The 20,217-nt window shown below is 36.2% G+C and overlaps 1 protein-coding gene across 4 annotated transcripts in view; it reads left to right on the forward strand.

Annotated features, from left to right (window-relative positions):
- Positions 1 to 20,217, forward strand: part of mxt (Eukaryotic translation initiation factor mextil) — a 62,727-nt gene that overhangs the window by 1,205 nt on the left and 41,305 nt on the right. For 2 of the 4 annotated variants that reach the window (XM_089238513.1, XM_089238514.1), the window contains exons 2-6: positions 2,168 to 2,316; positions 2,813 to 2,947; positions 9,047 to 9,213; positions 9,396 to 9,547; positions 13,305 to 13,366. In XM_089238513.1, coding sequence (XP_089094639.1) covers positions 2,178 to 2,316; positions 2,813 to 2,947; positions 9,047 to 9,213; positions 9,396 to 9,547; positions 13,305 to 13,366 — 655 coding nt within the window. In that variant the 5' untranslated portion in view covers positions 2,168 to 2,177. The remainder of the gene's footprint in view (positions 1 to 2,167; positions 2,317 to 2,812; positions 2,948 to 9,046; positions 9,214 to 9,395; positions 9,548 to 13,304; positions 13,367 to 20,217) is intronic. The other 2 variants (XM_089238515.1, XM_089238516.1) reach the window with 1 other exon arrangement.

The raw sequence follows: 20,217 nt of genomic DNA on the forward strand, positions 1-20,217 counted from the left end.
GAACAGCTATAGTATATTCCTTATTTCTTTGGAGACTTTTTTGACAATTTTCTTTCCAGCATGTTGGGGCTTAAAACGGAGTCATGCTTTTGGATGTCTTTCTTTCCAAAGAAAAAAATCACTATTGCATAGTCAAAAAAAAGTAACTGTGGCTGTCAAAATGAAAAAATTAACAAAATCAATAACATTCTCAGACTAAATAGGAGATCAAGATTGAAAGTAAAACATCCAAGACCAGATACGGGTTTGAAAATAACAAAAACCAGGACTTGCACATAAACAGCCATCCTCCTGATACATAAGAAAATATTCTTTGAAATATAAATACACATCTAGGATGGAAAAGCTGCAGTATAATCCCTTGTTGGCGATGTGTTAGCTATTTTTTCTTTGGCGAGAAAAACATTCAAAAGCATCATGAGAAATCGCCAAGAATAAAAGGCTTGAAAAGCTTTTGGACAATTTTCTCACCATTAAAAACTAATCCCCTTCAAAGAAAACAAATAAACAAAACAACATTTTTAGACTAAATAAGAGATGGGGATCAAAAATATAACATCCTAGACCAGATACAGGATAGAGATTGAAAGTAAATAACATGTAAAATGAGCATCGGGTTATAAATAGAAACATGATTCTAGAATAAAAACTGAGTAATCAATAAAAAAAACTGACTCTTTCAAATAATATAGCGTTCAGGGCAAAAAAAAAAATAATTGAAAATGAAAAGTTCATATATATGTAACCTAAGAAGACAGCATTATTGAAAGAAAAAGCAAAGCTAACACCGAATTATGTTAACAAAACATGCTGCACGATTGGCAGCAAACTGGAAAAAAAGTGACAAAGGTTTAAAAAGACTTTCCTAGTTTTAAGAAGAAAAAAAGTAGAGAGAAAAAAACCTCCCCAACTTTTTCTTTTCCCAGTCCATCACAATCACACGACTTTAAGAAAGTGATTTTGATACTTCGTATGCGGTACTGTATTGATATACACGCGGGTTGTGTTGAATATATTCACATTCAAAGACAGCGTCTATACTCCGCAAATTTGCCTTGTTCCTACAGGATTGCAATTTTTTGAAAAATCTTAAAGGATTTGGAACGCCTGTTCAAAGTGTAAAACATTTTCCGAGATCATTGAAAAAATTAATCTGTAAAACTTTGCCTTGAATATCCTCAGTTTTATCATCTATAGCTGCTATGCAGGGTGGGATGGAGTTTTGAAAAATTTCCAAAAATATTGTTATAGATGGATTTATCATAACTCCTATCTATATAACAATATCGATAGAAGTTTAACATTAAACTATGGACGATTTTAAACAATATTTGAAAAAATATTGTTTTTGCAAGGTTTCACTGTATTCACGGGAATATCCATGGAATATACTTTATGGCAGGGCTCGACAAATTGCAAAGGAATCTAAAAGCCAAAAAATTTTTCACCCGAAGAAAAAGATCCAAAATAATGTTTCTTTTCCCTCTCTCTTTCTCTCTTGAGGGCATAGTGACACTTTTTCGTGTTGGCAGATATGCTGTTATAAATTTCAAACATTTTGTTCTACTCTCAGCCTGCAATTTAGTAACTGCCCAAAGAAATTTTAGGTACCAATGCTAATTTTTTAGTCGCCATGGTGACCTGAGGACTGGGATTTGTCCAGCCCTGCTTTATGGAAACACTGTATTTGCTTCAAACATCATAAAAAGCTCAAGGTCGCTTACATATAATAAAGTATAAAAGACTGGATACCAAGCGAAGAAGATCCTCTTTGAAGAAGAAGATTTGACTAATCCGTGCCATGATGATCTGGGACCTGAGATTTGTCAAGTCCTGACTTACTAAGCCCATCATCGATTCAAAATGGCTGCACTTTAAACAGATAAAAACTTTGCTTGTAGTGCATCATAAATATTTTTGATAATTACAGTTGATGCTGGTTTTTACGAATCCATATAGACACAAAAGACTGGGTAGCAATGGGGAAGCACGTTTGAGGGAATAGTATATTGTTTGGGACCAGGAGATTAGTTTGTAAAATCAAGCGTTAACTGCATTCGTTTCTCTGCTTCCTTCATTAATATAATTTATACAGTTACTTCTGATTTGCACATTTACTTCTGATTATTACTTTTTACATCTATTAAATTTTCTGATTTGATTTCAGGTTTTTGCAAATGAAAATGAATGCAAAAGCAATCAAAACAATACGAAAAGTTGAACGACCCCGCCCACTAAAATCGAGTTCGGAAGGAACAATCAAAATTCAACCACCTACCAATGCCGAACAAAGTTTAGCCAAGAAACCACTTGCAGGTTGCTATTTTTGTATTTCAAATGTAATATAAATTAGTCTAGGCCTGTCATAGACCCTGCTTATAATGTTCCCTCTTAGATCGTTTTCCTGCGTAGTATGACCTATTTTCATGGTCCCAATTTTTACTAATGATCCTCAAGATATTCCTGTTTAAAAGGTGTTTTTCGCCCTTAAAAAATTATTTTATGGCAGCCTGATGCCTGGGATTTGTCAAGCCTTGATTTTACCCATTGTTTCGTGACAGTTGACAACTTTGCACAATTTTGGCAATGACTAACAGGATGTCGAATTTTCAAAGGAAAAACAAATCCCGGCAGTTTTCCTTTCATTAATGAAAAAAAAATCTTTGTTTTAAAAAAATTGTTTATATTGTTGTTTATGACATTTAAATCTTATTCTTATTTTCTGGACTTGGCAGCTATGAGGTAATATAAGTATATTTGTTTTGTATGTGCTTCTAAAATGATGTATCCATCCATCCATCATCATCTATAGAGTTTCTGGGGGATCTGGACGATGTGTATGTGAACTTGAGTAACTGTAATTACGATGAGAATACTGCGGCAGAAATAGCGAAGGTCTGTAATGCGTTGAAAGTTAGAGGACAGGAGCTTGACAACAACAACAAAAGTAAGTTTCTATCATGGAATTTGGTTTCTTTGTTCCAATGTATCACTGCCATTTTATGCCTTTTGGAGCATTAATTAGATTAATCTATTTTGAATGATTGAAAAATTAATATCAAGTAAGCTGGTTTATTTACAGCATTCTTGTAACATTGATCAGTAGTTGGATTTCTACTCATGCTATTCAAAAGTTGAGGACTTTAAAGACTCAAAGGACTTTAAAGACGCAAGACTTTAAAGTGTAGAGAAATGTTATAAAATTGCCTGATAAAGATGAAATTTTATGACAGTGGTGGGGATTCACATCTATGTTTATCCTTGACCCCCTATTTCATAGCTGCAAAGTCTCCCAAATTTTCCGGGAGTCTCCCGAATTTTAGCTTCATCTCTCGACCTCTTGAAAAGTTCTTAAATCTGAATTTTTACAAAAATCGCAAAAAATCCCGCTAATTGTCCCTAAAAATTCCCTACTTCATTTAGAAGAATCCCCACTTTTGAAAACAATCCCTTAGGAATTTCTTGTGAGGCAAAAAGTGATTTGTCTCTGTTTTTCCCCTTTCAAAATAATGTCATACGTCATAAATGGGAGAATAGTGGGAAAATCTTTTTTAAGGAAGTTTTACAAACCCTCTGATGGTAATAAGAAAAGTTATTTGTCTTATCGTGCAGGGAAATAGCTTAGCAGCCAATAGTCCTGGATAATAATTGAAGATTACAGTTAGGCGCATGTGGTCAAAACGTCCTCTTTTGTTGAAGTTACGTACGTGCGATAACAAAACATGAATACTGATGATCAAAAAATATTTAATTAATTCCAAAAATACTTATTCCGATGAATTTCCTTTCATCAAACGTTCCAGGAAAAGGCTGACTTTTTCTTTTATTACAAGTTGTGTTAAGCACATAAACATCAGTCATTGTGGAAAGACTGACATCATGACCGATGTGAAATTAAAAAAAAACGTCAAGCAAGTGTCACAAAAAGTCTGTTCTTCAAAAATTGACGCTTTTTTTCCTTCATCTTCTGGTGATTTTGGGGTCATTCACTCAGAATATTTGTTCACATCGTTTCAGATTGAACACATATATTTTTTTTTCAGATCATTGAAATTTTGGCCTCCAATTTCACTTAGTTTTTGCATAGGTATTTTATTCCCGAGGGTTTGACTTCCATGTGTGTAAAATCCCTATTTTATTTGACTTCAGTTTTTGAGTAAAGATTTTATTCTTTACGCTTTAACTTTTTATGTGTGGAAAATCCCTATTTAATTTGAGCATAATCCCTTTTGTATTAGGGAATGTTTTTACTATAAAATACGGGTGCACACGAAGATCTCCCTAATTTTCATTTTCCAAAGTTGGCAGCTGTGCCCTTTTTTCTTCAAGGACATTGCAGCCAGTGCAGTTTTATTACATAGCTGTCGAGTCTCAAAGATTTCTACTTCGTCTCCCAGACTCTTGAAAAATTCTTATATCTCCCAAATTTCAACTGATTGTGAAAAGTCCATACTTTTGGGGAAAATGATATTTTTAAGGAATTTACCATTGATTTTTTTATGCCCCAAATTATATCACAAGCATAATATAAATTGTCGCCATTTCTTCAAATCACAAAAAAAATTTCATTTTCGGGAGGGGATGGACGAAATTTGCCAAACAGCAAACCCTATGCAGTCTTTTCACTTCCGAAATTAGCTAGATGATTTGTATCTGCTCTGCCTATATTTCCTATAGTCTGTATACATCCCATTTCGGGCCGGAATGAAGTGTTCTTTTTTTTGTTCACAAGATTTGATTTGAGAGTTGTAATGACAGGTAATTTAACCTACTGCTTGGCCATGATTGATGACTTGGTGCTAATCTGCAATGGTTTGCATGATCCCACACTTCTGCAAAGGGAAAAAACCCCTACAGTTTTACTTTTATTAATGAAAAATCCCTCTGTTTTTGAAAATCCCTTTAATAATTTTATGCAGAATTTGTATGTGCACAAAAACTTCCCGAATTGTCATTTTTCAAAGTTGGCAGCTATGTAATTATGTCCTGTAGCTAGGTATCATGAAGTATCGCCAGCACTTACTTGTATTGAAGCTGCAATAAAGACATTACCTAGATTCCAAATCTTTTATGAAGATTGGTTCTCTGCCGATTAAATTGGAAAAGAAATTGGGTCAAAATTTCATTGGTCATACGTTTCCAATATTAACATTTGCCAAATATAAATTAATGTTATTTTTGGTTGTAAGGATGGCTGAATGATGTGTTTTATAGAAAAATTGCAACACCAACTAAAAGACAGTAGTAATATGCATGCAAAACATCATGGTGGGGGGGGGGGGCATTTCAAGTACTACGTTAGCATTGAGAAAGGGGTGGGGTTTTTGGATTTTAGGATAGGACAGCTTCGACTTGTCTCGTAAATTATATGTATCAGTGTCTGACTGTGACTCAACTTGCATGGAACCATCTGTGTCTTCAGCAACTTTTTCAGTAAATTCTGGATTGTTGATGAAAATCTGCTTGCTTGTGACTTCATTCTTGAACACAATGTCCCTTAAAAGCACTATTTCATCTTCACTGGGTACCCATACCCTATAGCCATCTTTATCACCAAAATACCCAACAAAATATCCTTTCTGAGCTTTCTTACCAAATTTTTTCCTTTTCTGTTTTGGAATATGCACAAAACATTCAGCGCCAAATACACGTAAGTGACTGAATGGTGACTCCTTGTTAAATAACAGTTCATAAGGAGATTTTTCCTCAAAACTACTTGGTCCAGTTCAGTTGACAACATAGGCTGTGGTATTAACAGCTTTTGCCCATAACTTTTCTGGCAATTCCTTGGCATTTAGCAGTCCTGATGGCTTCCACAAGAATCTGATTTTCCCTCTCAGTTGCTCCATTTTGCTCTGGTGTGTATGGCATTGAGTTTTGGTGAATCAGTCTAATTTCTTTTACAGTGGATTCAACTTCTGAATTCTTGAACTCTGAACTACCATCAGTTAGTAGCTCTTTAACAGTATGACCTCAAGTTCGTACTTCAGCAAAAAAGTGTTTCACCTTTGAAGGAACTTTAGACTTCAGACGTTGCTTTCAAAAGGTATACCGATCTGTACTTCGAGAAATCATCCTTGAATACAACATAATATCTGCTTTCACCCAACGGTTTTTCAGGCATTGGCCCACAGACATCTGCATGGATCAGTTCACCAACTGTAGTTGGCCTTGTTGTTCTGGTACCGAAACTGAGTTTATGCATTTTACCATATGCACATGCATCACAAAAATTTTGACTAAACTGAATCTCCATACCTTTACTTTTGAGGAATTTCTGTACATGTTGATTGTTCTGATGACCTAATTGCTCATGTCACAGTGTTGAATGTCAGAATTTTTAACAGCAAGACAAGCTTTAGAAATTATGACATGCATCAAAAGCTTGTACACACCACTGAGTTGATGAATTCCAACAGCAACAGTCTGCTTTCCATTTTGGAACTCTCTTGTGCTTTGTGTAGCAACTTCGATGAAACCATGATTCAGAGCAGATCCTGATGAAAACAGATTCTGGTCAGATTTAGAGGCATACCAAACATTTTTCAATTGACCTGGTTTCCACTTCCCACATATCAGCATTTCCACATCAATCAATTGTGTCATATCCTTCAGCATACATGAAAGTTCTATCACCGAGACGAAGTGATTTTGGCTCATCAAAAGGAACATACAAAGAGAAGAAATATGAACGAGTTGATATGTGATGAGAAGCCCCCAAATCAATTATCCAACAGTCCTTGTTAACATCTGTGACAGACATAAATGCTTGTCTCTGGGAACTCTGGTCAGAAGTTTCATAGTCTTTACTTGAACGGCAGTTCTTTTTGATATGACAGACTTTCCCTCAGGAATAGCACTTCACCAGTTTCTTCTTCTGCTTTTAAGTTTTCAAAGTTTTGAGCTTTTTTTTAGCTGTTGAACTAGAAATTTTGCAATAAATGCTACAGTGCTCAATTCGGAACTGCAAGATCTCTGTTCTTCAAGCCTCTGTTCATGAAGCCTGAAACGTTCAGTCAAAGTCGCTATGCTATGCTTCTTTCGTTATGCAGAACTTACTCCCAAGCGTTTTGGAACTCCAGATACTCACTTGAAAGGGTATTGAGTATCCTATTCAGCAACATATTGAAGTAGGGAAAACTTATATTTTCTTCGTTGAGCTCCTCTTGCAAATCTTGCCAAATTTGTTGCAGTTTTGACACATGGGAGGCAATACTGTCAGCTGGATCTTTGGTGTAGTTAAATAACTGTGAATACAATAAGTCCAAGCGTCTGCCATTTTTATGTTCCTATACAGTGTGCAATGCATTTCACATATCTCTGCCAGATTTGCAGGCAAGAATATGCTGCTTTGACTCACCACGAACACTCGACCCGATTATATATCGTGCAATAGCATCAGCCTCCTCAAAAGCTTTGACATCAGCGGCAAACTTCGTTTGTTCAGGCTCCATTAAATTTTCATCCAATGTAGCTGGATACATGAAATCTCCCGAAACGTATGGCATCACTTTTTGGATAGTCAGCTGTAGTTCCACATCAAATTTTCAGCTTGTCCAGTTCTGTATACCTTCCAACTTATCAATGGAATGAAGCTTCTCCATTTTCCCTCTTGAATTGGAAACTTAAGCTCAAAAAGTAAACAGATTTGAACTGAATGAGAGAAACAACAAATGTAAACAAAGTATGTGATGCCACAAATAAAGCACCAAAGTATATCACGGTTAACGGTTAGCAGGTAATTTTCTAATATTCAATATTTATTCCTGTGTACTTCAGCCCCACCCCTTCCTCTCATCTTCCATAGTCGCACTTAGAATTATCCAAGAAAATAATTTTGAAGAATAATTTCACTCTTCTCCAAAATATTAAGTGGTATTTACAAAAAAAAAAATTAATTAATATTAAAATTTTTTATTTTTTTATAGTATTTTATTTTATGAAAAAAAAATTACGCAAAATTTGGAAGTATTCTCAGTCCTCTACAAAATTTGGAGGATTGAAATTGAATTTAGATTCGTATTGGATTTTCCCAGCAAGTTTGTGCTCTCGATTTTGTCCCCAAAAATCAGATTGTGGTAACCACAGCCACTTATTCAAATTATCGGCCCCTCATTGGTTTTTCATCATGAACCCCGATCATATCCTTGATCGTGCAGCTGAAGATGGTTTACAGTGTTTCTCAACCAAAGAAAAAAAGTCGCCACTGCAAGCAGCAGTAATTACTATGGTCAATCGTCATTGTGTCAAATCCTGATGTTTGGTGGGAAAAAAATTCATTTCATGAATAAAAGAGCTAGTCCCCCAAATTATTAGTGCTAATTTGTAAATTTCACCAAATAACGAGTGTTAAATCACCAAACATCGTGTTGAATGTCCTGAAATTTGCTCCCACTTTGCAAAAATTTCTTTCTGAGTATAACAAAAATAAGAAAGAAAATTGAAAACTTAATTTTAAAGAATTTGTGTATTTGTTGATCCACTTTAAGTGTGAGGTGAATAAAGAGTTGCTGCAAATATAAATAATTTTGTAAAAGAATCCTTGTCAGCTTTGTTTTTTTTTAATTTTGAATAATTGAGGGGGAATGAATATCACTTAGAATTTTTATAATTTATGTTATGCTGTTATGAGTTATATTTTTGACTGAAACTTGAAAGTTTTAGAACACTTTGGTGACAACAGAAAAGTATGGATTATCTGTATATGGATTGATTATTTTATGAATTCTTATAATGCTGGGTAACAAATCAAAAGTTGTAATTTCTGAACCACTTTTACGTCTATATTTTTGAGAAGAGGGAAAATTTGTTTGGCAAATTAAAAAAAAAAACTTGCATATATGTGTCCTGCTTTTTTTTGCTGTAAAACTTGTAAGTTATGAAGTTTGCCATGACTCCTTAAAAACAGCTTGAAAACTCCTTAATTTTTATTTAGGAAATTTTGTATGAACCCTGAAAAAATATCATGTTTGTTGAATTATATTGATTTAAATTGTAATTTTTTTTTAATTTTGTTAATTATAACTTATTATTTTCATGTATTCAGCTCTGCTTGATCATTACTTTGTGGTTTTTCGAAATGCCTCAAGAGAAGACCGGCTTGATATGGTGTCACGACTGCAGCTGCTTGAAGTGATCGAACTCAGGGCGATGGGTTGGCAAACCAATGAGAATCTTCTTTCATTCTATAAGAGAAAGATTGGAGAACTTGAGGTTTGAAAGTCAACACACACACACATAACTTCCGTTTTCATGGTGTTTTTTTAAAAGTTGAATTCTGTGAAAGAAAAACACATCTTATTGAATGTGTATTTATGTCACTGAATGATGAATTACCAGTAATGTCTATATTATAACAAATGATTTAATTTTCCCCTCCTAATACTGTTTCGTAGGGAACAGAAAAGCCTCAGCTGATAACATCAGTTGCACAGAATTACACTCCTCTACTCCAGAGCCCATCGCAGAGCAACATCACAGCTATCAGTATTCCGCTCGCCCCTGGAGAAATACTTCGTTCATCTGGAAAATTTGCAAAACCCACAAAGTAGTTGAAAAATTGATAATTCTTTTCCATACAAGTGTCATATATATTAGGGCTTTGACTAATTGAAAAAAAAATTCAATGTTATAACAGAATTTTTCAGGAACCAAGCCTATAATTTTCCAAAAATAACGTTTTTTTACTTTCCTTGTACATAATTCTTCCATGTAATATTTAGATTCCATGTTAATATATAGCCTTGTATGAATATGTATATAGCCATGTTAATATGTAGCCTTATGAAAAATCAGGATCTATAGACTTGAAAATACAGGACATTGCCAATTGTGTACAAAATTCCTAAATTATTGTTAAAAATTACAGATTGAAGTGAAATTAAGGCCTTCTATAAATCTCATTAAATTGAAATGTTTAAATGTTTTCACAAAAGAAAAGTAAAACATTTAACATGACGAAAATGTTCAGTGAATATCAAATTCAAGGAAGCATTGTGTTTTAAAAAACTGATGTTTTTAGAATATCCGTACAGAAAATGATGAGAAATACAGGTATGTCCCTTAAAATATAGGTGAATGTGGTCACACACACCTTTATGTTTTACTACTTGTAGATTCTTATTTCATGGCCATAAAAATATTTGGCATGCAAAAGTATGCTTGCTGGATTTTTGTGAGAAAATCGCAAGAATTTCACCTTCTGAATGTTGGTAAGGTCTGATCATAATATAATTTACATTATGGAAACGCTCTGTGTTCGCAACATTAACAAATGTTACAAATTCAAATGAAAGTATCATTGGAAAAACGAGACAAAATGTATAAAAAAATTGGAACAATGAAAATTGCAGGACACAAGTATCTTTCTAGGATCAACGGTTCGTCAAGCAAATCCGACTCACCCTTATTGAATCACCCTGTATAGAAATATCTTCTATTTCACTGATCGTGTAAAATATATATACATATTTTCAGAAAGGTTGAGGAAACACTGGCCTACGCTGATATAAATTTATAAAGGTTTGAAGTTGTCCTCCAAGTCTAATGTAGTAATCACACAAAATTTAAGGTGCCAATACCAATTTTTTAGTTGTGAGGTGACCTGTCAACTCCTGTTTATGGAATCTAGTACCATGGAATCTGATTGTTTCATCTTCAGACGTTCATATAAAGTTTTGCCAGCTGTGCAGTTTTTCTTTTCTTGAAAGCAGCTAACCTCTATCTCAGTCGTATAAAGGGGGGAAAGTGCTCAAAATTTTTATTCATTCTGAATGAATTTTCGTGTCTGGTACACAAAAAGACTTCATTCACCCAAAACTGTGTTGCTAACCCTAGTCATTTTTGCATGATTATAATTTTTCTTTATTTAACGAGGAAACAATATAACGAGCCCAATATCATAAATTTTTCTTGCCAATAATTGTTCAACTCCACCTGGTGGACATCGGTAACAGTTACAATTTTGAGTGTTTTTTAAGAAGAAAAAAAAAAACAATATTACAAAGACGCAACTGGCCATTTGCTGTAGAAATAAGGCACTTCCTCCTTCTTTCATATGACTTAAATTGCCTTCCCACTTTCTCCCTATGTGCCTGACGAGATCATTGTACATGATTTTAAATGCATTACATCCTCATTTTTTTTCCCTACTTTATTATTACAGTGAAACATAAGACAGAACTTTCCTTTAATGGAATCAAAAGATAGTCCATTTGATGATCAGTACATTGAAGTGCTGCTTTATGAAACAGAACTTTGTCTAAAACAGAATATTATTTGTGTTTGACATTTCGTTTTGTACAGGTTTACTGTATAATATTTTCTTTCTTCAAATAGACAGTTGAACTGTTATGGTGTGATTTTTGAACCATTTTTTTAGACAAGGCTGTTTCAATAATGTTGAGTAAGCTCCAAGTTCAAGAACATGAGATATTTCATGTCTTCCCACTTTTCTAGACCACCTATCTTAAGTCTGGTCTACACCTGCAGAACTCTAAAAGAATTCTGCAATGCAAAAACCAGTTTTGAGGAGTGGGTAACACAGCAATGTGATTTTAATGGTTGATTTTGCTTGTGCCATCTTAATGCATTGGTCCATCTGGGCACAAGAGAAGAGAGGCCTCACAAAAGTGAGATCTGGTAAAAATTTTCTAGAATTTACTAAGTAGGGACTCAGAAAAACCACCTGGCCTGGGGCCCTCATGATACTCTTAAGACAGCCCTGGCCACACCCCAAAACCAGTTTTGGAACTGCAGAGTTTTGCAGACTTCTGATGGTGTGGACCTTGCTGTACATCTTTTATCAAGATGCAAGACGTCAAAGCTCAAAAATAGGGACACTGTTTACTTTTCTTTTTTTTAAAATTAAGAAAGAGTTATTTTTTTGTGCTTTGATATTTAGATAATAAGACTTCTTGAAAAGAAATACATTAGCATCTCAATAATTCGAGTCTTGAAACTTTGAGGTTCTGGATAATCTGAAGTACTAATTTTTTTTAAATCTTTTCAACTCCTTATATTTCTTTTTTTCATCAAGAAAAATTTTCATATTGTGTCATTTTCCCTACGAATGTGAGTAATTTCATTTTAAAGAAGCTCGTGATCCATGAACTTGGTCTCTGATGGATTCCCAGGTCAGAATTGTTCACAGGCCTCTATAGTAAATTTATAGCATAAAAAAATTTACATTTATATCATTCCCAGGGCTAGACTTCCCATTAGTCTTCTTTATGTAGAATTCATGGGTCTTGGCAGTTGTGTAATGAATTAAGCCAGTGTTTCTCTAAGTGTGTGTCAAAGCTCCTTAGGGGTAACGCCAAATTTTGTCAGGGGTGTGTGGCAAGCTGGAGATATTGATTTGTGTGCGTATTTATATCTTGAAGTGGTTCTTTTATGTGGGAAAATATCCATCACAAACTATTCTGGAGAGCCGCAGATGAACCATGAATTGGGCGAGAGAGCTATGGTTGCGTACACGAATTCAGGGAAATGTGTTGTGAGAGGGGATGTATATTGGTTAGATTTGTTGGATCGTTTAAAATTTATGGGACAGATCAAATTTTCCCTCATTTTTTGGCTTTTCTGAGGGGCAATTACCTGCATACCCTCCCTCCCCCCAGATCTGTGCATATGTGGGTGACACAATTTTGAGAACCACTGAATTAAGCTGTTGAGTTAAGGGCAAAACAGTTAGGAATAAGAACCTCCCTCCCCAAACTTAAAAAGTAGTTGTCTGTTAATTTTTTGGCTAATCTGAGTTTTTAGTAATCCGTGGTGGTCTCGGTCTTATTCACCTCAGATTATTGAGACTCTGCCGTAGAAGGAACTTTTCATAACTTTGAATCTGCAGCTCGTTGGACAGACAACAGCCATGGGATATGTAAAAGGGATAATTTTAATGAATGTGAGCCAGCGTGTCTTTTCAAAAAGTCTCTTCACAGAAAGCAGACAGTTTCCCCAATACTATAATTGTAGAGTACAAAACTTTATGCATCTGCCACTTCTGAAGGTAGATGGCAGCACTTGAAATAAAAATGTGCATTCCAGGCACTTATAAATGTGTGAGAGACTCGCACATACATATACTGTACATGATACTCTTTCTGACACAAAGGTTTGTTAGAAATTCCTACAAAAAATGTTTACGAGGTGCATGTGGTCGGTCTAGTGGTAGTATCAACTAAAGAAACATCCACTCATATCTTTTCTTTGTTCATTTTCTGCATATAAATAAAAATTACAAGTTTGAAAAATTTGTGCATAGTTGTAAGCAAAAATGACAAATCTGTCTTTTGTTGTTTCAGGATTGCAGGCAAAAATTACTTCAAAGATGAAGTGGTCATAAGGAATTCTGATTCTGGTAAAGGTGAGTATTTTCTCACCATTCTTTTTGTATTGTTTAATTTGCCCATTTGAATTGCCTATGATAGAAAAATGTATAGCTTGTATAAAACATGACATTAATTTATGTGGTATCAGTCATGTATATATCTTTTTATGATAGATGAATGATTAAATATGAATTTGTGTCAATTAAAATTAAATTCTGTCACTCCTACCAATTTTGTATATGAATCTGGGTTTGAATCTTAGGTGGCGGCAGGGACATTGTTATCTTTCCCTAGCCATTCAAAATCAGCTTTAAACTAGATCTGGTCAGGGTGTCATAACCATATAAAATGATTGTGGTGGGAGTAGAAAAAAATAGGACTGTCATTTTTTGTCAATGTCCCTATCCAAGTTCTAATCCTTAAAAAGTCAATACTTTAATCAATAAAAAGAACAGTGAAAGCTGTTATAATAAGAACTCAAATAATCCCCGGTAGAGTGACCATGCTCACTTAGTCACTGGAAGAGACAAAAGATGAATAAAATTTCCAAATGACCCATATGTGTATTACAAATTAAACTGAAATATAGTCTGATATTATTTTCTTGATGCCTATATTGCATAGCTGCCAAGTCTACTGGATTTCTACTCCATCTCCCAAATTTCGATTGCAATTGTAAAAAGTCCTTATGTCCCGGAGGAAAAAAATTACTCCCAAAGAATTTACCTGGAAAAGACCATTGCTCTCATTTTTTATTCCTGAAACGGTGTCACAAGCGCAATGTCAATTGTCGCCATTGTGCCAAATCACAAAAAAGAATTTCAGAAGGAAAAGACAATTTGCCGAAAAGCCAGAGCCAAATTCAGCCTTTTGACATCAGAAATTGGGGAAGTAGCTTATATATGCTTTGACCATGTTCCTTTGAGTCTGTATATCCCGGGCTGGATGGAGTTTCTTTGTTGGCACGATTTGATTTCAGAGTAGTAATAGGACAGGTAATTTAATCTACTGGTTGGCAACGGCTTGCAGATGTCATGTTTTTGCAGAAAGAAAAAAATCCATACCATTTCACTTTTTTTTTAAATGAAAAATCGCTATATATTTTTTTGAAAATCTCTTTTATATTTCTTTATGCACAGAATTAGGAATCCACGTGAAAACCTCCCTAATTCTCATTCTCTAAAGTTACAGCTATGATATTGTCTCTGCACATCTATGCTCATCTGAAAGATAAAAGCTAAGTCACTCAACTCTACTGTGCTTGATAGAACCAACTCTTTTGAGACCAGTGTATGTCTAAACTCCTTACCCTTTTGAAAATTAGTGGTTCTTAACCTTTTTTTTTTGCTAGAGACCTCCACCCCGGCAAACTTTGATTCACTTCCTCACATCTCAAGTGAATTATATCTATACCAGAGCTCCCAGTGACCTAAAAATTGGGGAAATGAAAAATGGTAGGTGAAAGTCAGGTAAAATGTAAAACATTTTTGGCAAAAGTCACACACACACTCAGACAGACAGTCATCTGCAGCTATTTGATAGAAGTCGAGGGGAAATTTTGTGAAGGTGGGGTGAACTTAAACTATTTGATATAACCTATCAAACCTAGGTTAACCTAGGTTTTGAATATTTCTTGACAAGTTTTGGTCAAGGAAATTTGAAAGTTCCGATCAAAGAAATGATCAAGCAGAGTTTGACGAGAACCCTGTGTACACTTAAACGTCTTTAAAGAATCATCTCATGGAATGGGTTACTGCTCTCACCCTCAAAATAGAGGGCGATATTGGTATCCTTTGTTGTGCACCCCTGGTTAACCAGCTGACGGGCCAGACCGCTTATAAGAATTTCAAACTTAAGTGTACCAAAAGAGGCAGCCCCTCAAATATGCGTTCATCAGAAATGGTTTTGAGGGTACCAGGACCACTTATAAGCATCCGGGAAAACCAGTTCCTTCACCCATTTGCACCTGAGTGGCGTGGTAGTAAGATGCTCTTCTACCACTGTGAAGGTTGCTGTTACGGTCCAGGGTTCGAACCCGAGGAAGGATATAGATAAGATATTTTCCCTAATGAACTTGATGTGACCACCGATAGACAGCGCCTTCATTTCCAACCCATCTCATTAATGGCAGTAAATTGCAATATAGCGATATGGTCAGAGTTGGTGTTTGGTAGAGTAGTTCTTCCCCTCCCCCATATCTTATTGTACTGCAGCAGACACTAATACTGCAAAGTTAAACACCCCCTGTTTCTTTCTTCATTTTTAATCCTTCAGGCTGCCCTTTACTTGAAGATCTTTTAAATACAAAGTCATGGGAAAAGAAAAGTTGGACCACGTGTATCTTCCTACACACTGATAACACAAATGCTATTACATGGAAGAAAACCAATGAACAATTCAGTGTTGTTCGACATCAGTTTTCTCCTGGGATTATCATGAAGCTTACTTTGGGTTGGGAGGGGTTGGGGGGGGGGGGTAATTCTATTAGGAACTCAGCAGTGAATAAAGGCATTCTCTTGGATATATTAGATAATTCCCGTCAACAAAGGGCAACCAATTTTCTCATAGAAAGTCCTATAGACTCTAGCCTGTTCATTCTGCCAATTTATCAATATCGCCAATTTTCATTAAGCGTTGTGCTTATTATAGAAATTTTTGGCAGCCTTTTTCAATTATTATGTGGTGTAATCAAAAATGAAATGCCTATTAGCAGTATGGGAACAGCCATAATCATAGGCGCAAACAGAGGGGGAACGGTTGCACTTGCCACTCCCGTTTCCCAAAAAAATTGTATTATTAGCATAGGCGGAATGTTGAAGGGGGAAAATCCACCCACTTGTTCGAAACGCCTGTATCTGCTTGTGAATAAAATACAGTGAAACCCCTTTCTCAGACAGCCTGTGAAACAAAAGAATTTGTCCATAAAAGAATGACTCAAGGATTCAAATTTGAATATCTAAACCAGTGATTCCCAGTGTGGGCATTAATGCCCCCTGAGGAGATAGAATGTTCCAGGGGGCGGTAGAAGCTACGGGTATATCATAGGATCCTATGGGTTAGATTGCGGTGGGAGAAAAAAATTTCTGAAGAAGAGGGCAATGGGACAGAAAAGGTTGGGAAACTATGATCTAAGCGAATATTCCATTTATAAACGTTAATTTTTTTTTGGCATCAAGAGAGTCAGGACAATAATTTTCTAGTTGGATTTTTGGCACAGGATGTTCGTATGAAAAGTTAGTTTTTATATTTTAATAGCCATACAACCCCTTGCAACATGAATGATGTATCTGAGTTTCACACATTATTTCGATACTTTTTCTCACTGGAAGTATGCCTCTAGGATCAACAGTTCACCAGTAAAATGCCATGAGCAGGGCTGTACTTAGGCAGGTGCGAAGGTGGTAACCACACCGGGCTGCTAAATTTTAAGGGCTGCAAAATGGATAAAAAATACCTTGATTGCATTGAGCAGGGGGGCAAGAGCTGCGCTGAAATGGTTCTCTTGCTACATGGTGCACCAAGGCACCGAATCGATGCGCATTTGCGCCAATTCTTGTTTGTGGTTCGCGGAGGTACCACTAATGCACTGTAGTGTGTGAAATATCCGGAATTTAGGAAAAAGAAACATGAAAATTTTGTTCACGGAACGCATTCTTTCCAAGATACGGAGGGAGAAACTTCAATTTTTTCACTCCCCACCATCTACCACAATCGCGTTATCTCCTGAACTTGGAAAGTAGTTCTACTACCTTGAAGTATAAAGTCCTATACTGTTATTAGTTAACCGGCGGGCTATCAAAGTACCTGAATAAATATGCCTAATTTTCTGATTTCTGAGACCGTGTTTTCTTCTGCGGGTTATATACTGAAAATAATGTTAATTTCGCGGCTGCCAACCTGGGTTCAAAGACGGTATACATCGAAAAGAGGATTGGTTTGCTTGTTTAAATTACCAAAATTTTTCGAAGATCGTTGGGGAAAAAATGGGATCTGTATATATATATATATATATATATATATATAAACTTTAGCTAAAATATTCATAGTTTTGCCATCTAGCCACTATGCGGTCTTCTGCTTATTGTCAGCGGTTGCTGATCGTGACAATTTCACATTGCGAAAATCTGGATTTGGTGAACAGGAGCGGCTCGAGGAAAAAAAATTTCTACCCATGCGCAATCTATTTTTGGTGCTACTGATGACTTTTTTTGGCCAACAAAGCTTTTTTCACCTTTTCAGCTCCATGTGGCACCCCTCCTAGAGCGGCGCCCAATATGGTCGCATGGTCCGCCACTGCATTGGTGGGGGAGGGGCATGCTTTTAACAATATCATGTGTATATATTGTTTATAATTTTTGTTAATTGCATTTTTAATTGGATTGCTGTATTTTTAACTATATGACATCCATATTTTTATGGGCATCTTTTTCTCAGCCACCTCGTTGGGCATTTTGCCTGTTGTGGCGTTGTATTTGTAATAGTCAAAGGAAGGAGTTTGTACTAAGAGCATGCTCATTTTATATAACTTCTGTGAGATACCTTTTTTATATTAATGTCCTACCTTTTCAAAACATGTTGGAGAGAATGAAACGTTTGCACCCTTTCTTGTTTTTCGCACTCCCTCTTGTGCATTGCTGGGATGGTACATTACTCCCTCACATATTGCTGAGATGTTGCTTAACATTGTATCATCAGCAGAACTATTACTTATGTGTGATGAATGGGTTGCACTACAATGCAAAGAATTACAAGAAGTGAAATCAGTTCAGAGAATAGAGAGATAGATATTAAGCAGACATATTCATACTTTGTAACCTTGAAAGCAGCCCAAAATTCAAAATTTACCAGTTTTGGTGAAGGCTTTTTTTATCTTTAGCACATGGTAATGCAGGCAGTGAAAGAGGAGAAAGAGAGAAAAAAACCAGAGACTTCAGGGTGAGTCCTTCCCACCTAAGATGATGATAGGTTTGAATACCAGAGAGAGCCGCGGTAACTTGTTATGTGTGTGAAGCAGAAGGCCATATAGCAAGGTTTTGTCCTGCAAGAGGTCAGCAGGAGCCATTGAGCCAGGCCCAGGCAAACTCTGTCCAGACAGAAGAGGGGGACACAATTGAAGAAACCACAGTCCTAACATCACGTATCACGGTGCCAGCAGCTGGTGTTGGTGCGAACATTGACATACCACAGACCTTTAGTTTGAAATGTGGTCAGAAGACAATAAAAGGCATAGTTGATTCTAGGGCCCAAATCTCAGTCGTTAGATCAGATTTGGTTGAGATCTACGACAGTGAAGGCGAGGGGAGAATAAGGATCAAATCCGCATTTGGCAAAAGCAAGATAGCCCCTCTGAAAATATGTATGATTAAGATCAGCGACTGTGTGCAAACACGGGTACGTGCCGATTACTTGCGCAGTGCCGAGTCGCTTGATAAATGAAATGTTAATATGTCCAACGACATACGACACTCTTGGGGAATGTACTAGTCCGATCAATGAGCCAAACCGTAAGGATGATGTGTGTACTTCATGTGCAGATTCCGGTGCCGATGGCAAACAGAAGGCCAACAACGGCAATAACCATGATTTTTGCATACCTAACGAAGAACTTGAAGAGAGGATCATATCCCAAGTCGAGAGCCAACTTCAACAGAGAAGGTACTAAAGTGCACAGAATTGTGCTCATACTCGCTTTCGAGGAGACCAGATTCGCTAAAATGATCCTGGTCTGCAACATGCCGTCCGAGGAAGTGACATCCTAGTCGTTGCCGCAGTGTATGTAAGAACACTGCGAAGTCGTCAATCAAGGAGATCGGTACTGAACCGGTTCCAGGCTAGGCACGAAACGTCTAAGCAATCAGACTGGCGATTGTTTTCATGTCTATTTGCCAAAGGAATCAACAGAGCTACGAACCGGCAGTCGAAGACCGAGAAAGCCAGAAGCCAACCGGCTAAGTCTTCAATCGCTAGCAACAGCATGCCCAGGAATCAGAGCAAGGAAAGGTCATCCTTCACTTATGCCAGCGGAACAGCAAGCATACGATATACTGTATCTATAATATTAGATAGATTCATACGACCCATCTCTGAAGCCGATGGGATAAGTACTCGTAAAATAGATTGATGATCCAGGAAAGAAATTAAGCATAAATTGTACTTTCAAGAAAAATTCACACCTTTTCTCTTTTATTTTTTAACACCTAAATTATAAGTTATTTCCTATGCAGAACACATAAAATACAATTTACCCTCATCTACATTTCTGAATAGTAAAGTGTGAGAGTAAATAACTCTCTGCTCTATCAGTGCGATGGAGCAGGTTCGACCAGAGGTGCACTGTTGTTCTGCCTGAAGAATAGAAGCATTAAGTAGGCGTTACACAAATGTCACTTCAGTCAAATCCCTACCACCCCTTGTCGGATGTACTGCGGAGCAGAAGGGGGGGGGGCATTTTCTAGCTGGTCACTTTTGAAAACATTTTGTTGAAGGTGAAGTGTTTTTTTTTTTTCAAACCATTTCATGAATCTTCTGTGATCCTCGGAGGATTAAGAATCACTGTCTTCACCCTTTCCACGATTTTATGAATTTCATTGATCTGTGTTATGACTGAAGAAATCAAACCACCTGTGAAATGTTGCAACTTTTTTTCTAAATGACTTTTTCCCCAATTTTGTGTTTTCTTCCCCCAACTCAATGATAACCCAGGAAGAGAAATACTCACATCTTTTTCTAATATTTACACTATATACATATTCTACACCACCTCAAAGAGAGAAAAAAGTGCATTCCAAACATGATCTCTCTTCTGTTTTTAAAATTTGAACAAAAACTGACACAGCCCATTAGCAGTTGATCTGACAGGTTGAAAAGGGGTGGAAAATATTTTCTT

The sequence above is a fragment of the Pholcus phalangioides genome, unplaced genomic scaffold (assembly GCF_987345545.1).
Source record: "Pholcus phalangioides strain wild (caught in Gottingen) unplaced genomic scaffold, Ppha-v1.0 ptg000010l_1, whole genome shotgun sequence".
Classification (NCBI taxonomy): Eukaryota; Metazoa; Arthropoda; class Arachnida; order Araneae; family Pholcidae; genus Pholcus; species Pholcus phalangioides.